General features: G+C 50.2%; 3 protein-coding genes across 3 annotated transcripts in view; 1 reads left to right on the top strand and 2 right to left on the bottom strand.

Annotated features, from left to right (window-relative positions):
- The window catches only part of LOC129707120 (otoancorin-like), a 36,308-nt gene extending 31,605 nt beyond the window's left edge, over positions 1–4,703 (bottom strand). Inside the window, exons 1-4 of the mRNA XM_055651910.1 lie at positions 2,413–4,703; positions 962–990; positions 846–876; positions 434–461 (exon numbers count right to left, since the gene is read on the bottom strand). Coding sequence (XP_055507885.1) covers positions 434–461; positions 846–876; positions 962–990; positions 2,413–2,503 — 179 coding nt within the window. The 5' untranslated portion in view covers positions 2,504–4,703. The remainder of the gene's footprint in view (positions 1–433; positions 462–845; positions 877–961; positions 991–2,412) is intronic.
- A 146-nt stretch (positions 4,704–4,849) lies between these two features.
- mettl9 (methyltransferase like 9) lies at positions 4,850–23,927 on the bottom strand. The gene is made up of 5 exons (XM_055651909.1): positions 23,295–23,927; positions 18,182–18,372; positions 17,024–17,233; positions 15,982–16,166; positions 4,850–6,092 (listed from the first exon to the last, which is right to left on the bottom strand). Exons 1-5 carry the CDS (start codon positions 23,925–23,927, stop codon positions 5,890–5,892), a joined length of 1,422 nt encoding a protein of 473 aa, XP_055507884.1. The 3' UTR covers positions 4,850–5,889.
- Positions 6,554–14,399, top strand: si:ch211-139g16.8 (immunoglobulin superfamily member 6). The gene is made up of 6 exons (XM_055651576.1): positions 6,554–6,927; positions 9,496–9,858; positions 11,240–11,325; positions 12,243–12,299; positions 12,680–12,766; positions 14,105–14,399. Exons 1-6 carry the CDS (start codon positions 6,858–6,860, stop codon positions 14,159–14,161), a joined length of 720 nt encoding a protein of 239 aa, XP_055507551.1. The 5' UTR covers positions 6,554–6,857; the 3' UTR covers positions 14,162–14,399.
- Positions 23,928–24,141: the final 214 nt, after the last annotated feature.

Below are 24,141 nucleotides of genomic sequence, written 5' to 3'. Positions count from 1 at the left end.
GCCTGATAACAGAGGGGAAGAAGCTGTCCCTGAGTCTGGTGGTGCGAGTTTTCAAACTTCTGTGTTTGAAAGCACCACCCTTGAGGGGAAGAGAAGGCAGGTAGCAATACCCCGTACAGCCAGCAGATGCATCCCACTCCATCCCGCTGGGACACTTGGTCAATGTGGGCAAGTTGGGCCGCTGGGTTTTTTTCCACGCTGTAAACTGCACTAAGAACAGGGTTTCATCATAGTGGGTAGAAGCCACTCCGCTTGCCATCACCCCTCAGTCAGTAGTCAAAAACAGCTTCAATCTCCCTATGCAAAAATTGGCCGCCTTCTTTCCCCTCGGGATGATAGCGGCTGCGTCATTGCCTGAAGAGGGTTCTAAGGATATCCCGGGGCAGAGAAAGGCTCTAAAGTAATGTAGGTTGGCTTTTGATGAATATCGTACCTGAGGTATTCGATGGCGTGAACAGTTCCTGAGGAATAAAGAGAAAGTTGCTTTAAGGAGTTTAACAAAGTCAAACTGCATGGTTTTCAGGTTTATATGGGCGGCACTGGTAGAGCCACTGCCTCACAGCACCAGCTTCCCAGGTTCATTCCTGACCTCGGATGCTGTCTGTGTGGAGTTTGCACGTTCTCCATGTGATTTCCTCCGGGTGCTAAGGTTTCCTACCGTCCCAAAGACGTTCGGGTTTGTAGGGTAATTGGCCCTCTGTAAATAGCCCCTAGTATGTAGGGAGTGGATGTGAAAATGAGATAGCATAGAACTAATATGAACGAACGATCGATGGTCGGTGCGGATTTGGTGGATTTAAGGGCCTGTTTCCACGCTCTATCTCCAAACTAAACAAACATCTCACCTTCAATGTATTTCCCATCCAAGAGTTGATCCTAAATTGTAAGAGACAGGTTTTAAATGCTGATGGTCACAAAAGCAGAGTGGAAGATGAGATCAAAATAAAATTCCATCACTAACCAGAATCTGCTGCACTTCTGCCGGTAGTTCTGTAAGAGGAACGGTGAGTTAAAACAGACCCACAAGCAGCAAACAGTTCCTCAGTGTTTTAATGTTATGATTTTGTTGCATAGTGTTGCAATATCTTCATTTATTAATGTTCTGCTTAGTTACAGCAAGGGGCAGAGAAATGGCAGGGATTTTAATACAAGAGATGTGCGGTGTTGCACCTTGAGAGCGTCTGACAGCACTGGGCCTCTACTCACTGGAGTTTGCAAGGTTGAGGGGGGACCTCATTGAAACTTACAGAATAATGAAAGGCATAGATAGAGCGGATGTGGAAAGGATGTTTCCACTGGTGGGAGAGTGTAGGACCAGAGGCCTCTGAATTAAAGGGCAGTCTTTTAAAAAGGTGAGGAGGAACTTCTTTAATCAGAGGGTAGTTAATCTGTGGAACTCATTGTTACAGAGGGCTGTGGAGGGCAAGTCAATGGATATTTTTAAGGCAGAGATCGACAAGTTCTTGATTAGATCGGGTGTCAAAGGTTGTAGGGAGAAGGCAGGAAAATTGGATTAGGTGGCAGAGATCAGCCATGATTGAATGGCGGAGCAGCCTCGATGGGCTGAATGGCCTAATTCTACTCCTATAACATGTGAACGTGCGAATGAAATGGAAAACCATACAATTAATGGTAGGTCCCTTAACAGTGTTGTTTTACAGAGTAATCTTGGGTCCATGTCCATAGCTCCCTGAAAATGGCAACACTGGTAGACAGAGCAGTAAAGAATGTGTATGGTATGCTTGCCTTCATTGAAAAAAACACAAAATGCTGGAGTAACTCAGCATGTCAGGCAGCAACTCTGGGGAACATGGATAGGTGACATTTCGGGTGGGGACCTTTCATCAGTTGGGTAAAGAGTAGAGGTTCACAAAATCATGTTGCAGCTTGTTGGTTTGGCCACATTTGGACTATTGTGTGCAGCTCTGGTCGCCCCATTAAAGGAAGGATGTAGAGGCATTGGAGATGGTGCAAAAGGCATTTATCAGAATGCCGCCTGGATTAAAGAGTATTAGCTGTACGGAGAGGTTTGACGGATTGTTTTCTATGGAGCATCGGAGGCTGATAAAAGTTTATAAAATTATGAAAGCAATAGATATGGTAGACAATCAGAACTGCTATCCCCGGGGTGGAAATGTCAAAAACACGAAAGCATAGCTTTAAGGTCAGAGGAGCAAAGTTTAAAGGAGATGCTTTTTTATACACAGAGTGATAAAACACACTGCCAGGGGAGGTGGTGGAGGCAGATATGATAGTGGTGTATTTAAGAGGCTTTTATATAGGCACATGAATATGCAGGGAATGGAGGGATATGGATCACGTGCAGGCAAATATTAGTTTAAATTGGCATCATATTCAGCACAGACACTGTGGGCCGAAGGGCCTGTCTGAAGAGCATTTTGGGAACAAAACCTTTCTCACTTTCTCCTGGATCGTCACCCACGGCAACACTGCTCCAGCAGACACACCAGATCCACCAGCAGCTGCACAGATGTGGCTGCATTTGTCCCCAGAGGTGACCGAAGCTGCTGTCAGTGTGGACACAGCAACCAGTCGTCAGAAACCGAAGACGTCTCGGCTAATTGCCAGTTCACTGTGAAAATAATCCACAAAATCTGAAGGTATAAAAACTAGAAACTGCAGATGCTGGTTAAAACGCAAAAGGACACAAGGTTCATGAGTTCATAAGTCAAAGGAGCAGTAGTAGACCACTCGGCCCATCAAGTCTACTCCGCCATTCAATCATGGCTGATCTATCTATCTTGCACTAAACATTATTCCCTTTATCCTGTATCTGTACACTGTGGATGGCTCAATTGTAATCATGTATAGTCTTTGTTCATGTTCCATGATTGTTATCCTGTATAATCAGTTCCTTGTTCACCCCCATATCAACTCCATCTACACTTCATGTTGACTCGGGAAACACAGCCACCATAATCAAGAACCCCTCACACCCTCATTCCCTCTTCTCCCCTCTCCCGTAGGGCAGAAGGCATAAAAGCTTGAAAGCACGTACTACCTGATTCAGGGACAGCAGTTATCAAACCGCTGATACGCTAAGAATGAAATCCCAATCTTCCAATCTATCCCAATGCGACCTTTGCCTTTTTTAATCTGCACTTTCCCTGTAAACTGTAACACGATATTCCGCTCTTTGTTTGTTTTTTTCTGGGAAGAATGTGTGCTGGGGAGGTGAGGAATGAGGGGAATGAGAGCAGTGGGGTATGACTTGAAATTGGAGAATTCAACCTTCATATTATAGGGATGTAAGCTGCACAAGCGGAAAACAAGGTTTTAAAATGCAAAACTCCTGCGCACTATAAAATATTTGCATGCCAGTTCACAACTTGCCACAATGGGGTGGCACAGTGAGTTGCTGCCTCACAGCGCCAGAGACCCGGGTTTGATCCTGACCACAGGTGCTGTCTGTACGGAATTTGTACATTCTCCCTGTGACCGCGTGTGTTTTCTCCAGGTGCTCCGATTTCCCCTAACATCCCAGGAATGAACGTACAGGTTTATAGGTTAATTGGCTTCTGTAAATTGTCCCTAGTGTATAGGATAGAGATAGTGATCGCTGGGCAGTGTGGACTCAGTGGATCGAAGGTCCTATTTACAGGCTGTATGACTAGACTAAACTAAACTTCCCTGCCCGGAAGCCAACTACCCAACAATTTCCCCGTGTCTATGATGTTCTCAGGTTGCGAAGACTGAGGAGGAGAGGGAGCCGTTAGAAAGAGGGAGCACTTACGTCTTGCTAATGTGAGGAGTGGGCTCTCCGTGAGGGCGAGCGATCGGTTCACTTTTCCCCGGGTAAAATCCAGGAATCCCTGGCAGCTTTCTGCAGCTCCTTCCTTTACCCTGAAAGCGGCAGGTTAGTCGTGTGAACAGTGCCGAGAGTTGTAGCCTGCTCTCAGGTGTAAGTGAGATGCTCCCACTACTTAACATGGGCCAGGGGGAGGGGGTGAGGAGCAACACAAGGACTCAGGTGAGACATCAGGTACCTCCTACCTGCCGGTCCTAGCTCACGACCCCAGACAGCGAACAAGGAACTTTCTGTCTCCATCTCTTCTTTGCTGACGTCAGCAGGTATCAAGTTGACCCTGCCTTTGGAAGAGATTTGCATTTGTATAGCGCCGTTGGCTTGGGACCACAAGTTTAACACAAAAGCACCGATTCAGGGACAGTTTCTTCCCAGCTGTTATCAGGCAACTGAACCATCCTATCAACAACTAGAGACCCGTCCTAAGCTACCATCTACCTAATTGGAGACCCTCAGTATCTTTAATCAGACATCATTGGACTTTCTCTTGCCCAAAACATTATTCACTTTGTCCTCTGTACAATCGACGGCTCGATTGTAATCATGTATAGTCTTTTCACTGACAGGTTAGCATGCAACAAAAAAGCTTTTCATTATACTTCGGTACACATGACTATAAACTAAACTAATCTGATGTAAAATTGTGGACCCGGAAAAAACTAATGCGGTCACAGAAAGGACGTACAAACTCCACATAGTCAGGATGTAACTCGGATCTCTGACACTGTGAGGCAGCAGCACTACCTGCTGCACCACTGTGCCGTGGTTGAGGCAGATATGATAGTGGCTTTAAAGAGGCTTTTACATAGGCGCAGGGAAAGGAGGGATATGGATCACGTGCTGGTAGATCAGAGATGGCATCAGGCTTGGCATGGACATTGTGGGCCGAAGGGCCTGTTCTTGTGCTATACTGTTCTATGCTTTAGGTATTTATACAGAGAGAAGAGGGTTGAGAGATCTGAAAATAAAGATCGTAGTGTTAAAATTAACAGATTATCGTAAGAAAGTCAATATGCACAGCAATCAAATGTAAGGAAAGTTTATTTATTTAATTTCAGTCATTGTAGGCCCTGTAACACTGATTAAGAAAACACACCCTAGGCATCAGTTAACGCCTTTTCCAAGTTAAAATGCAATCTACAAAATTAAAACACTTCATGTTTGGAATGTAAAATATCAATTTTGCTCCCATTGGTGTAATTGTGCAGTCTGTATTGAGATGGTTTAAATGGTGACGTTCACCGTTCATCACCAACATAAGGCCGGTGGGATCACACAGCTGATTCTGGTGGCCGAGCAGCAGCTGGAACAGGGCGGAAACCGCCGCCAGCCAGCGGCCAGGTGAGAGTAACGACTGTACGGAGGCACGCGGTGGAGGAGAGAATCCATCCCACCCCGTCTCCACTCTCATCCCCTGCAGTCTCCAGCTCCTCCCGGGCTGACAGTGGCCGCTGGGCTGGTCCACCCAGTCCCACCTCCCACCTGTGGCGGCGGGGGGGGAAGAGAGAAACACTCACTGTGCACAATGCACAGAGGTACACAAGCACACTTGCACCAAATATGCACACAATGTCCGTGCAATTGTGAACGTACAAGTGTGCATGCTCACAATTGCACTGACATGTTCATATGCACATCATCACAATCACAGATGTTGTGCACACATGCACGCACAATTGCACAGGCATTTGTACATGTTCACATTCACAATTGCACATATTGGCCACATCTGCACACACACAATTGCAGACATAGTGTGTGCACACCCATCCTCACAATTGCCTAGTGTGCACACCTACACACACACACACACACATTTGCAGACAAGTTGTGCACATCTGCATGCATACAATTGCAGACATATAGTGCACATCTGCACACACACAGTTGCAGGTATACACGGAGGCTGCAGGTGCTGGAACCTGGAGAATGAGACAAACTGCCTCATCCTCAGGAACACAGCGGCCATTTGTGCAGCGTCTGTGGAGGCAGAGGGACGGTCGACGTTTCAGGTCGGGTTGGATCCATGCTACAGGCTGGGAATCCGTGCCCCCCCTCCCCCGTCAGGCGGGGGCGAGCACGAAGACGGCGTCGTCCAGGACGTAGTGCTCGCGGTACAGATCCCCCTCGCACAGGTAGGGCAGGCGGCTGAAGGAGACCACGGTGAAGCCGGCCCCAGCCAGCGCCTCGCTCAGGCTGCACGCCTGCTCCTCCCACGTATCCCCGGTCACATGCAGCCACTCCGCCGGTCGCTCCCAGCGCCCGCCTGCAGGGGGAGACACAGCAGTCAGTCGGTGGACCGGCCCCCCCTTCCCCCACCTCCTTGACCCTCCCTCACCCCAACATCCTCGCCCCACCCCCACCTCTTCACACCTCCCACTTGTGGGGGAGAGGCAGTGCAGTCCCGCTTCACCCTCCCCCACTCCTCCCATCACCCACCTGCAGGGCGAGAGACAGCACAATCAGCAGGTGGTTCCAATTCCCCAACCCCACCCCATCCTAACCTTTTCCCCACACCCGCTTCCTCTCCCCCATCCCACTTCCCGCTCCTCCTGCTGTGGGAGAGACAGCACAGAGAGCACAAACCCCTGTTCATGATTACAATCAAGCCACAGTGTACAGACACAGGATAAAGAGAATAACGTTTAGTGCAAGATAAAACCCGATTAAAGACAGCCCGGGGGTCTCCAATAAGGAAGATGGGAGGTCAGGAAGATGGGAGGTCAGGACCGCTCTCGAGTTGGTGAGAGGACAGTTCAGATGGTTAGTATTATCTGACCTGTTTGGATTGCATGAGATACAAAGGCTTTTCACTGTACCGCAGTACACGTGACAATAATAAACATAGACCAGCTCCTGGAGGCTGCAGACACTGACTCGGCAAGTTGTTGGGCTCCGTGACAAGCCATCACGTGTACAGATCATCGCAGGGGGTGGGTTCAGTGTGTGTCCCTGCCAACACTCCCAGCCAGAAGGAAATCATTTCGCAATGAGGAACCTGTGAGCAGAGCTCTTGCTTTGGGCTGGGGCCATGGGGCTTGGAGTGCGATGTACAACCCCTCTCGCCCTGTTACTCCTGGTCATGGATCTCCGCACAGCAGGTGAGAGCTCGTTCACTCACTTCCCCTCTTCTCCCCTCGGTGGGAGGGTCCAAGGCGGTTGGTGACACCATTTGGATCCTTGCACTGATGGAGGGCGATCAGGACAGTGGTATTTGCGAGGTCAGTCAGGCAGTGGAGAACTCCCCGTCAGTGAGAGGCAGCGGGGGTTGGAGTGACAGTGCAATACAACATGGAACAGGCCCTTTGGCCCTACTCGTCCATGTTGACCAACTTGCCTGTCTAAGTTAGTCCCCTGTTGATAGTTTAGCTCAGGAACAGAAACATAGGGCATGCACAAACCCCAGAACCATCAAGACATCACTCACTCTGTGTCTAATCTGTGACCTAGGAGTGTGTGGCAGGATGGTACGGAGGGAGCTTCACTCCATATCTGACCCTGGGTGTGTACGATGGGACGGTTCAGAGGGTGCTTCACTCTGATCCTAATCATTGGGACAATTGCCTTGCATTCCTGGATCATTCACTGGGATGTTAAAGTATATCCCGTTCATATCCAGGCAATACTGAATTAAAGAAAGCTCTTTTGATGGTATCTTAGGACAAGCATTCTCACAGCAACACTTCTTGCTGATAATGAAAGCGACCGTGTGACGGTATGAAGCTTACTGTAAATTGTTGGCACCGGTAACAGTAACCATAGCAGTGGCAGAATTTCAGAGAGAGTTTGTAGGATAACTAAGAAAAATAATGTTCAAAATCCAATCAATCTTTCTTGCAAAACCCGACAAGAAATGGAAAGACTGGATGTGGAGAGTGTGTCTCCACTAGTGGGAGAGTCTAGGACCAGAGGGCACAGCCTCAGAATAAAAGAACATTCCTTTAGAGAGATGAGAGGACTTTTCTTTAGCCAGAGGGTGGTGAATCTATAGAATTCATTGCTACCGACAGCGGTGGAGGCCAGGTCATTGGGTATTTTTAAGGTGGTGGTTGACAGGTTCTTGATTAGTACGGGTGCCAGGGGTTATGGGGTGAAGGCAGGAAAATGGGGTTGAGAGGGAAAGATAGATCAGCCATGATTGAATGACGGAATAGACTGTGGGCCAAATGGCCTAATACTGCTCCTATAAACTAGGAAAAAACATTTTGCAGTTTCATATTGACAGGAATGAACAGTATTGACCCATCTCTTGCAGTTTTTTCTCTTCACTCTCAAACAGCCGGTTTTAATATCTCAGTAATGAAAGCAGAAAGATACACAGTTAAATGCAATGATTTCTACAACGTAGATATTTCAGCACGAGGCAGCTTTGTGGTCGTGGCATTGTTAAAGTGAGACCCAATATTTAGGAAGACTAGAATTATAAATGAGAGGTAATGGGAAGACTGTGGGAGGACTTGACCCGGGAATTGATATGATTGTGAGATACAGCATGGAAACAGGCCTTTCGGCCCACCGAGTCCATGCTGACCATCATCACCTGTTCACACTAGTTCTGTGTGATTCCGTTTACTCATCCACTCCCCACACACTAAGGGCAATTATAGAGGCCAGTTAACCTACAAACCCGCACGTTTTTGAGGATGTGGGAGAAGACCCGTGCAGTCACAGTGAGAACACGCAAACACCACACAGACAGCACCCAAAGTCAGGCTCGAACCCAGGTGTCTGGCACTGTGAGGCAGCAGCTCTACACGCTGCGCCACTGTGCCAGCTGTTGTTAATTGAACTTTGGTGCAAAACCTTGCGCTAAATAGTTGCAGCCTGACCCGCTGAGTTACTCCAGGGTTTGCGTCTTTTGTTTGTAAACCAGTATCTGCAGTTCCTTGTGTCTTCTTGTAGTTATTGCTTCTGCAGATTTATCAGTTCCTCAATTGCTCAAGACCACGGCATCAATATACCAACGACATTCACTGCCAGTAACTGCACTGCATTGCATAACTTCCTGCTGCTATAAAGCCACTCTCTTTCTGACAAATAAACAGATCTCCTTCCCCCTCCCCCCCCCCTCCCCCGACGTAGGTCTGATCACAAGACACGGCTGTCTCCAGTGGCCACTCTATCCAGGAGCAAAACCAATCCTCTCCCTCACCGACTGTAGCACTAGGGTGGTGGGAGAGTGTCACACAGATATGGCACAGAAACTGGTCCTTCAGCCCACCGAGTCCGCGCTGACCAGCGATTACCCCCTTACACTAGCACTATCCTGGACTCTAGGGACAATTTACAGAAGCTAATTAACCTACAAACCCACACATCTTTGGAAGGTGGGAGGAAACCGGAGTTGCTGGAGAAAACCCACGCGGTCACAGGGAGAACGTACAAACTCTGTCCAGACAGCACGGGTGGTCAGGATCGAACCCAGGTCTCTGGTGTTGTGAGACAGCAACTCTACCTCTGCCCCTGTTCTAAGAGTTTGATGATATCGCCATTGAACCTCAAGACTTGATGGAGATGGTGGTATCTGGCCCTGTGGTAGCACAGATCCTGCTTGGCACTTACTATCTTAGGCCGAGACTTTGGGCCAAATGGCCTTTTATTTGTGGCTCGGAAACATCTTCAGCTCAGCACCAAGAGGGGAATCAAAGAGCGGGTGTTTCTCCCCACAGGGTTAGTTGCTGCCACGTGTGTCGTGGCTGTCCAACAGAAGCCTCTAGTGGTCAGGCAGCCGGCCAGCAACGTGACCATCACCTGTAACTTCACCGCCCACCACTGCTCGGGCCAGCCGCAGGTCACCTGGTACAGTATCCACGGCGACAGGTCCCGGAAGCTGTGTGTGGAAGAGTGCCCGGACGAGGAGGACGCCGGCAGGTTCCAGCTGCAAGCGCCTGTCGGGAAGGGGAAGGCCAATCTGCGCATCAGGCAGGTAACCGGGGAGGACAGCGGGGTCTACGTCTGCACCGTGGCCTACAAACACCCCTCTGCTCTCACGGCCCGGCAAGCCGGCAACGGCACCACCCTCAAAGTCACAGGTTAGTCACATCATCTCAACATCATGGAGCGGGGTGGGGGGATAGGGGGTGTGTGGATAGCGATGAGTGTAGAGGGAGGGGGAAGAGTGTAGAGAGGGAGGGGGGACGTGGAGAGCAATTTCAAGCCATATAGAGTTATGCTGTGTGGAAACAGATCCTTTGACCCAAAGTTGGGCCGAAGGATTTGTTTCCGCACAGCATGACTCTATATGGCTTGAAATTGCTCTCCACGTGCCCCCATTCCTCTCCATGCTCTTCCCTCTCCACCACACCTCCCCACCTGCATGCGTTTGGCCCATGTCCCTCTAAACTGTTCTTATCCACGTACCTGTCCAAATGTCTTTTAAATATTGTGATATTACGTGCCTCAACTACCTCCACTTGCAGCTCGTTCCATAAACCCACCACCCTCTGTGGGGAAAAAGTTGCCCCTCATCTTTACCCTATCACCTTAAAGCTATGCCCTCTGGTTCTCGATTCCCCTACTCTGGGTAAAAGACTCTGTGCATTCACCCGATCTATTCCTCTCATGATCTTATACACCTCTATGAGATCACCCCCTTAACTGGAGATTAATTGGAGACTCCAGATGCTGAAAACTTGAGCAAAACACAAAGTGCTGGAGGAATTCAGTGGGTCAGGCAGCATCTGTGGAGGGGATGGACAGACTACGTTTTCGGGTCAGTACCCTTATTCAGGCTGATGGTTTGGGGGGGAGGGGAGTTGGATAAGAGAGTTAAGGGTTGGACAAAGCCTGGCCAGTAAGTGATGGCTGGATAGACACAAACAGCTGGAGTAACTCAGCGGGTCAAACATAAAACATAGAAACATAGAAATTAGGTGCAGGAGTAGGCCATTCGGCCCTTCGAGCCTGCACCGCCATTCAATATGATCACGGCTGATCATCCAACTCAGTATCCCGTACCTGCCTTCTCTCCATACCCCCTGATCCCCTTAGCCACAAGGGCCACATCTAACTCCCTTTTAAATATAGCCAATGAAATGAACTGGCCTCAACTACCCTCTGTGGCAGAGAGTTCCAGAGATTCACCACTCTCTGCGTGAAAAAAGTTCTTCTCATCTCGGTTTTAAAGGATTTCCCCTTTATCCTTAAGCTGTGACCCCTTGTCCTGGACTTCCCTAACATCGGGAACAATCTTCCTGCATCTAGCCTGTCCAACCCCTTAAGAATTTTGTAAGTTCCCAAGCAGCATCTCTGACGTGAAATGTCACCAATTCCTTTTCCCCAGAGATGCTGTCTGACCCGCTGAGTTACTCCAGCTTTTTGCGTCTACCTTCAGTGCAAACCAGCATCTGCAGTTGTACCCGATGACTGGTGAGTTCTACCGGGTGTTTCACAGTGGACATCTTTCTGTTGCAGATGACAGGGGGATCGATCTGTGGCTCAAGTCAATCCTGATCGCCGTCCTCTCTATCTACGCTCTATGCATCACCATCAACCTCCTGGTGAGTGGCGGCCATGAGGGGGGGGGGGGGGGGGGGGGGGGGGGGGGGTGGGGGGGGGGGAACGCCAGATAAATTGTGAGGGGGGGGGGGGATTTCCCTCGGGTGTGTTGGCAGATCTCCCGTGGAGAACCCTCGCCTAGCTCTTCCCTCTAGCCTCTAACGAGGCCAATAACCCAGAAAATCTCCTAAAGCAACACAGAGCTGGAGTAAGATAGACACAAAGTGCTGGAGGAGTTGAGCAGGTCAGGCAGCATCTCTGGAGAACATGGATGGGTGATGTTTCTGGTCGGGACGCTTCTCCAGACTCAAGAAGGGTCCCGGCCCCAACCACCACCCATCCTTTTTCTCCAGAGATGCCACCCGTCCCGCTGAATTACTCCAGCATTTTGTGCCTATCTTCCATATAAACCAGCATCTGCTGTTCATGTTCCTTTCTACACAACGTGCTGGACTAACTCAGCATCTCTGGAGGACATAGATAGGCAACGTTTTGCGTCAGTCTGAAGAAGGATCCAGAAGAGACACGTCACCCATCCATGTTCTCCAGAGATGCTGGAGTTACTCCATCACTTCATGACTTTTTTTGGTAAACCGGTATCTGCAGTTCCTTTCGTCTTGGTCCCAAAACCCAACAACCACTTGCCTGAGCAAACACCAGAGGCAATGGTACAAACAAATTGGAGCGTGGGGGCAGGGGGGCAGGGGGGCAGGGGGTGGAGGGGGGGAGGGGGCGGAGGGGGAGGGGCTGGAGGGGGTGGAGGGGGCAGGGGATGGAGGGGGAAGGGGGCGGAGGGGGCAGGGGGCAGAGGGGGCAGGGCTAGAGAGGGGGCAGGGCTGGAGGGGGTGGAAGCTGTTTGAGGATGGGGAGGGTCATTGCTGTAACCCCCCCCCTCACCGGCTCTTTACCTTTCCTGCAGCAAACCCTCAAACCCAGCAGGAAGGTCGATCTCCAGAACAGGACCTCCAGCAGCCTTGTGAGTGAGCCGTGCACACCTCCTCGTCTCCCCCCTCCCCCAGTGCCCACTGACATTGTCTCCCTCCTGCCCCTCCCCCCTCCACCACCCCACCCCCGCTGATAATGTCCCCCCCCCCCCACCCTCCTCTCTTCCCCTCCACCTCCCCGACTGAGTGTCTCCCCTGCCTCCCAACCTGCCCCTCCCCCTTCATCATCACCGCCGACACTGTCTCCTGCCGCCCCACCCCCCCTCCCCCACTGACAGACTCCCTCCTGCCCCTCCAGCTTCCCCCACCCCCTCACCCCCTCCCCAACCCTGCCCCCTCTCCCTTCCCCACTGCAGTCTCCCCCCTGTCCCTCTTCCCTTCCCCACTGACAGTCTCCCCCTGCCCACAACAGGTTGAGGAGTCGGGGAGCCTTGCGCTCCAGGCAATCGCCCACGAGCTCCACAGCAAGTTCCGGACGGGGAGTTGCTCCTCGCTCTCGGTAAGTGAGAACACGGTAATGGTCCAGCACAGGAACAGGCCCTTCGGCCCACAACGTCCGTGCTGAACATGATGCCTAGTTAAACTAATCTCCTCTGTCTGCACTGATCCATATCCCTGCATATCCAAGGTAGACACAAAATGCTGGAGTATCTCAGAGGGTGAGGCAGCATCTCTGGAGAGAAGGAATGGGAGACGTTTCAAGTCAAGATTTTAAATGTCGGAGGATCATATTCTGTATGTGACAACTGATGGGGTGGAAGGTGAGGACAAGGTGGATTCTGCCTTGTTATAAATGGGGGGAGGGGGAGTAAGTTTGGAGCTGCAGGATATCGAGGAGACCCTAGTGAGAGCCTCATCTATAATGGAAGAGGGGAACCCCCGTTTCCAAAAGAATAAGGCTAACTCCGATGTCCTGGTATGGTGCAGATGCAGTGTAGACAGTGGAATTGTTTTAAATGTTTAAAATATCCACATGCCTATCAAAAAGCCTCTTAAACACCTCTATCGTATCCACATCCAGCACTACCCCTGGCAGCGTGTTCCAGGCACTCACCACTCTCTGTGTAATCAAAAATTGCCTTGCACATTTCCTTTAAATGTTGCCCCTCCACAGATGCTGAATTCCCCTCTCACTAGCAGGCGTCTCAGAAGAAAGGATTATAGCTGCCTTCACTCCCCGAAATCTGAACAAGTTTCTCATATGTTGAATACCCAATCTTCCACTCTACCTCATAGCAACCCTTGCACTTTTATTCTCTGCAATTTCTCTGTAGCAATATCATTATAGTCTGCACGGTTGATATTCTCTATTACACTCCTTGTTGTAATTGTGTATGGTATGACGACTGGATAGCACACAAGATCCCGACCCCATACGTCACCTATCCATGTTCTCCAGAGATGCTGCTTGACCCAATGAGTTACTCCAGCACTTTGCGTCTTTCCAGCACACAAAACAATCTTTCACTGTTACCTTAGTACACGCGACATTAATAAAGCTATCATCCTGTGGGCCGCACAGTGGCTGCCTTACAGCGCCAAAGATCTGGGTTTGATCCTGATCTTGGGTGCTGTCTGTATGGAGTTTGCACGTTCTCCCCGAGACTTCATGGGTTTTCTCTGATTTCCTCCCACACTCCAAAGTCGTACAGGTGTGTAGGTAAATTGCAAATTGTCCCTAGTGTGTAGGAGAGTGCTCGTGTACGAGGTGATCGCTGGTCGGCACGGATGTTGGGCAGCACGTAGGGCCTGGTTTCACGCTGTTTCGCTAAAGTCTAAAAGGTTCCCGCTGGGCCAGACATTTCCAGTAACATGCCTCGTATCTTCTCACTTGCAGCCACCGCAGCAACACACGGCTGGTCCCGTTGACGAGTCCATCTATCAGAACGTGTGAAGCTCTGCTCAGTGAGCAGCAGGAGATGGAGGGACTGGTCTAGAAATGGTCTATCAGCCTTCAGCAGCATTCACCACATCCCCTGCATGTTGAGGTCCACCACTGATTCTCCGGCACCCTTGGTTCCAGAGCCTTGCTGGATTCTCCGTTTTGCCAGAGAAACAGGGGTCGCGGCCTCCGCGAGGTGTCCAACGATACCAGAAGGATCCACCTAAGCTGCTGGGGGGGGGGGAGGAGGCTGGGATGGGGTGGGGCTGCTGGGGGAAGGGGGGGGGGGGGCTGCTGGGGGGGAGGGGGGGGGGGGGAGTGAGGGCTGCTGGGGGTAGCATTTCAAGTAATTTTGTCTGCATTAAAGGAGATGCCGGAAAAACAATGGTGCATCTGTATGTATAGTCTTTCCGCTGACGGGATAGCATGTGATAAAAATGCTTTTCACTGCATGTGACAATAAACTAAACAAAGCTGAGAGGGTAATACGGGTTGGGCGGGATCCTGCATTTCAAGGATTGATATCCTGGGGGGGGGTTTGGAGAGGGTGTGGAGGAGGTTTACCTGAATGCTGCCTGGATTAGAGAGATTAGATAAACTACAGGGAGAAGATGGACAAACTTGGATTATTTTCTCTGGAACATTGCAGGTTGAGAGGAGATCTGATCAAAGTATATAAACCTATTTTTATGGGAACTGCAGACGCCAGAGGGACACAAAAAGCTGGAGTAACTCAGTGGGTTATGCAGCATCTCTGGAGAGAAGGAATCTGTGATGTTTGATGTTTTTAGTTGTGACCCTTCTTCAAACTGGAAAAAATATTTTTATATTCAGATCGAGACTGAATTCTGTGCCTCTCAGGAGACAGGAACGGACTCAGGAACAGATTCTTCCCCTCTGTTATTAGGCTCTGAACAGTCCTTCCGTAAACTAGGGTACTGTCTGATTCACTTCTACCCCATTGCGGACATTGGACTTTGTCTCTGGAACTGAAGCGCTGCAATACTGAGAACTATATTTTGCACTCTGCACTCTGTATCTTCCCTATTTCAAACTGGAAAGTCTATTGCTATGACCTATTGTGCTCGAGATTGACTTGATTGTATTTACGTATAGTATTATCTGATCAGTTTGGACTGCATGCAGAACAAAGCTTGTCTCTGCACCTCAGTGCACATGACAATAATAAACCTAAACCTTCCAGACGTTCCAGTTTGAAAAAGGGTCCTGACCCAAAACGTCACATGCTGGTTTATACACAGAAAGACACAAAGTGTTGTAATAACCCAGTGGGTCAGGCAGCATCTCTGGAGAACACGGATTGTGTTGTTTCAGAACATGGATTGTTACATTAGGGCGGCACAGTGGCACAGCGGTAGAGTTGCTGACTTACACCGCCAGAGACCCGGGTTTGATCCTGACTTCAGGTGCTGTCTCTACAGAGTTTGTGCGTTCACCGTGTGGGTTTTTTTCTGGGCGCCATGGTTTCCGCCCACACTCCAAAGATGTACAGGTTTGTAGGTTAATTTACATCGGTAAAATAGTACATTGTCCCTGGCGTGTAGGATAGTGCTGCTGTATAGGGATCGGCGATCGGTGATCGGAGTGGACACGGTGGGCCGAAGAGCCTGTTTCCATGCTCTATCTCTGAAGTGTAAAGTAAAATGAAGTCTAAAGGGTTGGGACCCTTGTTCAGAGTGGAGACGGGTCTTGACCTGAAACGTCACCCATCCACGTTCTCCAGAGATGGTGCCTGACCCGCTGAGTTACTCCGTCACTGTGTGCCAGTCCTGGGTCGCAGCCCACACCCTCCCCACCGTGTCAGCACTTACCGTTCTCCACGTAGGGTTGGAAGGGCAGCACCACCGCGAGGATGAGGAGCCCATGGCGCGGTTCCAGAACGTTGCGGATGTCCCGCAGCAGGGTGAGCGGCTGGTCGCAGCGGTCCAGCAGGTTGAGGCAGCTGACCAGGTCGTACTGCAGGCTGCCACTCTGCCACTCGTCCACCTCCAGCACCCTGTAGCACCCAGCGGGAGAGCCTACAGTTACTGCCACGACCCTCAACAGTATCTGTGTGCACAGGGACCTCCGCACGCAACAGCTCCCTGACAGACAACGGCAACACCAGCACACACAGCGGTAAAGGTATGCTTGCTATGGTACATTCCGGAATAAAAATCAGTGTCGTCAAGCTGGGAAGGATGCAGAGAAGATTTACAAGGATGTCGCCAGGATTTGAGGGACCAAGCTACTTATAGAGCCTGGGCATCTAGGACTTTATTCCTTGGGGCGCAAGTGGATGAGGGGTGATCTTATAGATGTGTATAAAATTGTGAAGGGAATAGATCGGGTGAATTCACAGTCTTTTACCCAGAGTAGGAGAATCATGAACCAGAGGACATTGGTTTAAGGTGAGGGGGGGAAAGTTTTAATTGGAACCGGAGGGGTAACATTTTCACACAAAGGGCGGTAGTGTGTGCCTCAAGCTTCCGGAGGAGGTAGTTGAGGCAGGTACTATCACAACGTTTAAGAAACATTTATACAGGTACATGGATACGTCAGTTTTAGCGGGGTATGGGCCAAACGCGAGCAGGTGGAACTAGTGTAGATGGGACATGTTGGTCGGCGTGGGCAAGTTGGGCTGAAGTGGCTGTTTTCGCATTGTATGATTCTATGAAATGACTCAGTGGGTCAGGCAGCATGTGTGGAGAGAGCAAAGGTCTTGAATCTCAAACAATGGCTCCGTTGCTCTCTCCACAGAGTTAGAGCGAGCTGTCGAGAGTTTCTAGAAGGTTCTCTGTTCTGTTTTGGTGTGACCGGTCAGAAGGCAGGGGCAGTGTCACTGGGCAAGTTCCCACCAGCGACCATGTTTACCTGTAGTGTTTCTTCCTCAGCTGCCACTTCATGGTGGGGGAGACCTCGGTGACGTAGACCTCCTCCACATGGGAGCCGATGATCTTGGTGACCTCCCCGTCCCCGGCCCCCAGGTCCAGGGCTCTGCCAGTCTTCCACTCCGGCCCCACCCTCAACAGGCCCAGCAACTGCTCCTCAGAGAACACAAACATCGACCCCCTCCCCAGCAACCTGCAGAGAGAGAGAGAGAGGCACCGGGTTACCGCCTGGACACAGGCCTTTCGGCCCAACAGTCCCCTGCTGTTCACACCCAACGCCTAGCTCCCTCCACCCATTGCAACATCCATCTAGCCACAGAGTGGCGATGATGAGAGGCCCTCGTTGAAACTCACCAAATAGTGAATAGAGTGATGTTTCCATTAGTGGGCGAGTCTGGGACCAGAGGGCACACTCAGAAGAAAAGGACGTATGTTTAAAAAGGCGATGAGGAGGAATTTCTTCAGTCAGAGGGTGGTGAATGTGTGGAATTCATTGCCACAGATGGCGATGGAGGCCAAGTCATTTGATATTTTGATTGACAGATTTTTGATTAGTAAGGGTGTCAGGGGTTACGGGGAGAAGGCAGGAGAATGGGGTTGTGAGGGGAAGATAGATCAGCCATGATTGAATGGTGGAGTAGAGTTGATGGGCTGATTGGGATAATTCTGCTCCTTGAACTTATGAAAGTGCTGAAGTAACTCAGCGGGACAGGCAGCATATCTGGAGAACTGATTACAGAAAACATTTATGCATTTGTCGCATAAATTCTACATGAGAGTGAAATGAAGAAACTGCAAAGAAGACAAGTGCAAAAATACACACCTACAAAAGTCCATTGTAGTGCAAGAGGTGGTCAGAGATACAGCACGGAAACAGGCCCTTCGGCCCATTGATTCTGCGCCAACCATTGATAGACTAGTAGGTACACAAAAATGCTGGAGAAACTCAGTGGGTGCAGCAGCATCTATGGAGCGAAGGAAATAAGCAACGTTTTGGGCCGAAACCCTTTTGGGCTGAAAACCTGGGTCTGTGGTGCTGAGAGGTAGCGGCTCTAACTGCTGCGCCACTGTGCCATCTCTGAATACTGAGATCCTAACGATGCAGGAACAAGCGGAGAGGAGCGAACCGCAGCCTCCTTACCCATTGATGGAGGTCTTGGACATGAAGAATCCAAAGACGGAGGTGACGAGGGAGTGGTAGATCTGGACCAGGAGCCAGCCGGACTTCTCCGAACTCTGCCGGAGGAACGCCACCGTCTCCCCGTCCAGGTGGCTCTGCACAAAGAGTGGCCGCAGGTGATCTGGCAGCAAGTCCGTGTCACATGAGTACCACTGCAGCGGGGCACAGGGCAAAGAGCATCAGGTCCCAGCGCCACACAAACCTGCACCACGCCTGGTCGCCACTGCCCCACTGCCTCCCTCTCCTCTCCCCTCCCCACTGCCTCCCTGCTCCCCTCCCCCACTGTCCCCCTTTCCCCTCCCCCTCTCCCCCTTCGGTCCTTCGATAAGCTAGGCTACTGTCCACTCCACCTCTACCTCATTGTGGATATTGGACTTTGTCTCTGGAACTGATGCACTACAATGCTGACAACTGTATTCTGCACTCTGTATCTTCCTATTTGCTCTACCTATTGTACTTGAGTTTGACTTGATTGTATTCATGTATAGCATTATCTGATCTGATTAGACAGCATGCAAAACAAAGCTTTGCACTGTACCTTGGTATACGCGACAATAATAAATCGAAACCCACCCTCTCATAACCTCACTGCCCCCAGCAACCTCCTCCAGCTCTGGGCTTAGGGTTATGACTTCCAGGTTTAAAGAGATTTGGCATTGACTACAGATGCACTGACTGTGGAAAGTATCCTGACTCGTTGCATCATGGCCTGGTGTGGCAATTCCAAGCACAGTAACGCAAGAGGCTGCAGAGGGCGGTGGACCATCAGCTATCCCCTCCATCGAAAGCATCCACACCAGGCGCTGCCTGAAGGAGGCAACATCGATCATCCCGGATCCCCACCATCCGGGCCGTGATATCTTCTCACTGCTACCGTCGGCCTCAAGCCCCACACCATCGGCTTCTGGGGCAGCTACTCTCCTACAACCATCAGGTTCTTAAATCGACCTGCACAACCCTAACCCCACCTCAGCAACAGAGCACCACAGACCACCTCTTGCACCTCTATGGACTTGGTTTTCAATTGTGTTTTTGCAATCTTGGATAATTTATTTGTATTTTACTTCGGAGTCACGTGAGTGACTACGTGAAGAACCCCGCCAGGACGCATGCGTGTCATATAGCTACACGCATTGCGAAACAGTCAGGCGGGGTGGAACGACGTTCCCCCGCAGCGGCAGTTTAAAAGCTGGAACCTGCAGGTAAGAGTTACTGTGTGGCCTTTTTGTGTTTCCCATACCGATGTACAGATGGGGAGCTTGGACAAGTCAAAGAAAGCAAAGAGGGCTGTGACAAAGCTGGTGGGGGAGGACCGCGGAGTAGCAGGCAGCCAGCAGCGGCCAGCGGCACTTGAATCACCGATAATGGGATCAGCTGTGCCCGATGTCGCCTCCACACCGGCCAGATCCACTCCGCGGCCGGGCGGTAAGGCAAAACAGAAAACTAACAAAGTCGTGGACTCAGATGAGTCCGACTTTGAGCAACCGCGGGCGGCCAGCGACCGTGAGCGCTGGAGCCGGATGGAGCGGTGTGTGGAGCATTTGCTCCAACGTGACAGGTTCCGGGAGATGGAGTCGAGTCACTGTGGGCTCTATGTAAAACCCACAGCAGCACCTCTTGTAGGGCTGCACAGTGCTTCTCCCTCGTCAGAGGGGAGCACTGGGGGTCAGAACTGGGCTGATCCTGAAGAGGGGTTTGCAGAAGAGAAATCAAGTGTGCAGGGGGTGCAGGAACGTGAGAATCTACTGGACATGGTGTCTAACTTCATACAGCCAAACCAGACTGGCCAAAACCTGGAGCAAAAGCTAGCTGCCAGTATAGATTATATGTCCTTTAACCAGCTACAAGGACAGGCTGTATTGGACACCACGTCAAGACACCTGGCACCGGGCAACTGTATATCCCTGAATGTTCCAGTAGTAAATACTTGTATATGGAAACATATTGGAATAGGAGTTAGAGGCATGGATATCAAACTCCAAAAGGTATTAAAACTCCTAACAGCAGGGATAACAGCATTTACCCGCACAGTGGATGAGAAGGACATGTCCCAGGATCAACAGGATTCACTGGCACTGCTTTGCAAGACTCGATATGAGATAAACAGCATCAGGAAGAGTGCCATCCGACCTACTTTAAACCCGAAATTCGCGGGTCTGTGCAAACCTGGAAACATAAAACCACCAATACTACTATTTGGAGGTAACCTATCGAAGCAAGTCAAGGAGCTCGATGAGGAAGCAAAAACCCTGGGATTCATAAAAGGGACTTCATCAAAAACCCACTACGGCCATAGACAGCACCCCTACGCACCCACCAGTAGAACAAGACCGACTGGTGAAAGCTCGAAGGTCCGGTACACCAAACATGAGTCTTTTTTAGGCAATGGCCCAGGCCGGCCTTCTTGGAAGATACGCGAACCTCCAACATCAACCAAACCACAAACCCAGACACCAACGCCTCAACATCAACGAAGGATTTACAAAAAGAAGTAAACCTGCCACTGGTAACTATGGAGGTAGGTGGGTCTGGTTCCCTACAAATTGCAGGGAGCATGGAGGTTGGGGGGAGATTACACTCCTTTCTGGATGCATGGAGTATGTTAACTACCGATACTTATATTTTAAGCAGTATCCAGGGATATACAATAGAATTTATACACAAGTACAGCCCTCCAGTTCAACATATACCGAACCGAATGTTCGTACTTTCCGGTAAAGAAAAATCAGAAGCGCATGCTGAACTGGAGCGGCTTTACGCAAAAGGTGTAATTGAAAAATCCCAACACGAACCGCTAGAATTCGTGTCCAATATCTTTACCAAAAACAAAAAAGATGGTGGTTGTCGCATCATCATAGATCTGACCAAATTGAATACATTTGTACAATATATTCATTTAAAAATGGAAACCTTTGTTACTGCTAAACAATTGATTTCCAAAGGTTACTTCATGGCTAGCATCGATTTAAAAGATGCTTACTATTCAGTGCCTATACGAGGTGACCACAGATGTTACTTAAAATTCAACTGGATGGGACAGCTATGGCAGTATAGAGCGCTGCCAAATGGGTTAACATCAGCCCCCAGGCTGTTCACAAAAATTTTGAAACCAGCCCTAGCGTTTCTACGGAAACGGAAACACATGGTCATGGCATATCTAGATGACATACTTATTGTGGGCATTACTTTGGAATTGGCCAAACAAACTGTAACAGCCACAAAACAGTTATTTGAAAAACTGGGGTTTATTATCCATCCAGTTAAATCTAAATTAACGCCTTCCACTACTATGGACTATTTGGGGTTCACCATTGACTCAGTTCACATGTCGGTGACTTTGCCAAAGGGAAAGGCTATAGACTTAATAGAGGCTTGCAATAACCTCATTGACATCAGTAAACCGTCCATCAGATTGATAGCAAAAGTAATTAGCAAAATGGTGGGTGCTTTTCCAGCCACACAATTTGGACCTTTACATTAGCAAAATTTACAGAGAGCAAAAATACAAGCACTCAAAATCAATGCTGGTCATTTTGACAGACCAATGAAGCTACCAATCAAAACTATAATGGAACTAAAATGGTGGATAGATAACATTTGGCTTTGTTTCAATCCAATCATTATCAGCAACCCTTCTATGGTGCTACAAACTGATGCCAGTGCACTTGGTTGTGGTGCCACCAATTCCATCTCCAGCTGTGGAGGTAGATGGACTGCTCAGGAGGCATCATTATTACTAACACTGGGCATAAACTACCTGGAAATGTTGGGTGCATTCTATGGCCTAAAGTCATATTGTACTGGGTCATATCACCAACATGTTAGACTAAAGTTGACAATACCACCGTGGTAGCATATATCAACCACATGGGTGGAAACAAATCAACATCATGTGACAATCTGGCTAATACAATTTGGCAGTGGTGTATCCAGAGAGATATTTGGATATCAGCTACTTACCTACCAGGTAAACTAAATTTAGTGGCAGACACCAGGTCACGCAAATTTAATGAAAACACCGAATGGATGTTGAATAAAAAAGTATTTGCTGATATTACAGCACGATATGGAACACCAGATATCGATCTATTCGCATCCAGGCTTAATCACCAGTTATCAAACTGTTTCGTGGGAACCAGACCCTGGGGCAGCGGCGACAGATGCATTTTCGCTGCATTGGGGGAAATTGTTTATTTATGCATTCCCTCCTTTCTGCCTCATCAGTCGGGTATTAAGGAAAATACAGCAAGACTCTGCGTCTGGCATTTTGGTAGTACCCGATTGGCCTACACATCCATGGTTCCCAGTGATACTGAACATGGTATTAGAACCATGTATTACCATCCCGAATAGATCAGACTTATTGGTTCGTCCCGTAACAAGGGATAACCACCCATGCCATAACTATTTGAATTTATTAATTTGTAGAGTTTAAAAATACCACTACTACAGCTGGGACTGACGGACCGAACAGTGAACATGATTTTGGCGACCCACAGAGTCCACCAAAAAACCAGTTGAAGTTCGATCGTTATTTTATGAGGAGTACGTTGAGGGAATACGTGCCCTCCGCTCCCACCCATGATCATATACTCAACTGGTATTTCTTTCTCTAATCTTACTATGTTTAAGTCATTACAGTTATCTGTGATTTCACACCGCTGCTTTGAAGAATGACACGCATGCGTCCTGGCGGGGTTCTTCACATATTCCCTCAACGTACTCCTCATAAAATAACGATCAAACTTCGAACTGGTAAGTTCTCGTTTAATCTTACTATTATAATGGAATTATTATAATCTCCAGGCAATGTTCTCTGCACTTTTGCCCGGATTTGGCCATATCTATCGGAAACTTTCAAATCCATGTGTATTTTAGATGTTGTTATAGGACCTGCCTCAACTACCTCCTCTGGCAGCTCATTCCATAAACCCACCTTCCCCGACCTGTGAACTGTCACCCCTGTACTCCCAAGTCCCAGACCCGAAACGTAGACGGTCCCGCCCACACCCCGAGGCTGCTCGGCCCGTCGACCCGCTGCAGCCTCTCCGCTGCCCCCCGCCGCGCCGCGTACCTGCAGGCGGCCGGGGTCGTGGCGGTGCGAGGGCGGCGGGTCGAGCAGCAGCGAGCGGGCGAGGGGGCTCCGCAGGTACCGGGCGCCCCACATTCTCCGCAGCTGCAGCAGCGCCACGAAGTAGCAGAGGAGCAGCGCCTCGCGTACCCGCGCCGTCCCGGGGGAATCCCGGGGTAACAACCCCCCCCCCCCCCCCGACCCGTGGAATCCCGGGGTTACCCCCTTCTTCTTAACCAGCGCGCGCGTCTGGGGGAAACCCCCTCCTCTCGGGCACGCGCGCAGGGATCTCCTCCTCTTTGTGCACGAGCCTGGGGATTCCGGGGAACTCTCCCCCTCCCCCGGGGGTCCCGCACCTCCCTCTCTCGACCCGACCCGACCCCAGCCGTCCGGCGCCCGCGGACTCCCAGCTCCACCCCCCCCCACCTCATTACATGCGACTTCCCCTTCCTGCGGCTGCTGATAGGCGGCAGGGAGCTGCTCGTTGCAACGTGTCTGCGGCCCGGCCCGCCCCCGCCCCGTGACACATCCCCACCCGGATACCCCCCCACTCTCCTCTCCCTGATTCCCCCTCCCACGTCCAATCCCTCCCTTCCCATTCCCTCTTCCCACCCTCTGCTCCCTCCCACTTCTCATGACCCCTTTCCACTCCCCTATTTCTCTGCCCCTCTCCTTTCCTACCCCCTTAACACTCCCATCAATTCCCTCCCCTATCCCCGTTCCCCCCCTTTCTCTCTCTCTCTCTACTCTGCCCCCGCCCACCTCTTTAACCCCTCCCTTCCCACTGCCCCCCTCCTCTCCGAACCGCCCCCGGTAACGTGGCAGCTCCGCCGGAGCCGCGCCTCAGATG

The sequence above is a fragment of the Leucoraja erinacea genome, chromosome 20, assembly GCF_028641065.1.
Source record: "Leucoraja erinacea ecotype New England chromosome 20, Leri_hhj_1, whole genome shotgun sequence".
In the NCBI taxonomy this organism is placed as follows: Eukaryota; Metazoa; Chordata; class Chondrichthyes; order Rajiformes; family Rajidae; genus Leucoraja; species Leucoraja erinaceus.
This window is presented reverse-complemented; position numbering and strand designations above follow the sequence as displayed.

Excerpts from the sequence above, each read along its gene's own strand:
- si:ch211-139g16.8 (XM_055651576.1), top strand. The coding sequence starts at position 6,858 with ATGGGGCTTGGAGTGCGATGTACAACCCCTCTCGCCCTGTTACTCCTG. Across the intron at positions 11,326-12,242 it reads GCATCACCATCAACCTCCTG|CAAACCCTCAAACCCAGCAG; the intron begins GTGAGTGGCGGC and ends CCTTTCCTGCAG. Across the intron at positions 12,767-14,104 it reads GGAGTTGCTCCTCGCTCTCG|CCACCGCAGCAACACACGGC; the intron begins GTAAGTGAGAAC and ends TCTCACTTGCAG.
- mettl9 (XM_055651909.1), bottom strand. The coding sequence starts at position 23,927 with ATGAGAAGTGGGAGGGAGCAGAGGGTGGGAAGAGGGAATGGGAAGGGA. Across the intron at positions 16,167-17,023 it reads CTGAGGAAGAAACACTACAG|GGTGCTGGAGGTGGACGAGT; the intron begins GTAAACATGGTC and ends TGGGTGCTACAG. Across the intron at positions 6,093-15,981 it reads CCAACCCTACGTGGAGAACG|GCGGGCGCTGGGAGCGACCG; the intron begins GTAAGTGCTGAC and ends CTCCCCCTGCAG.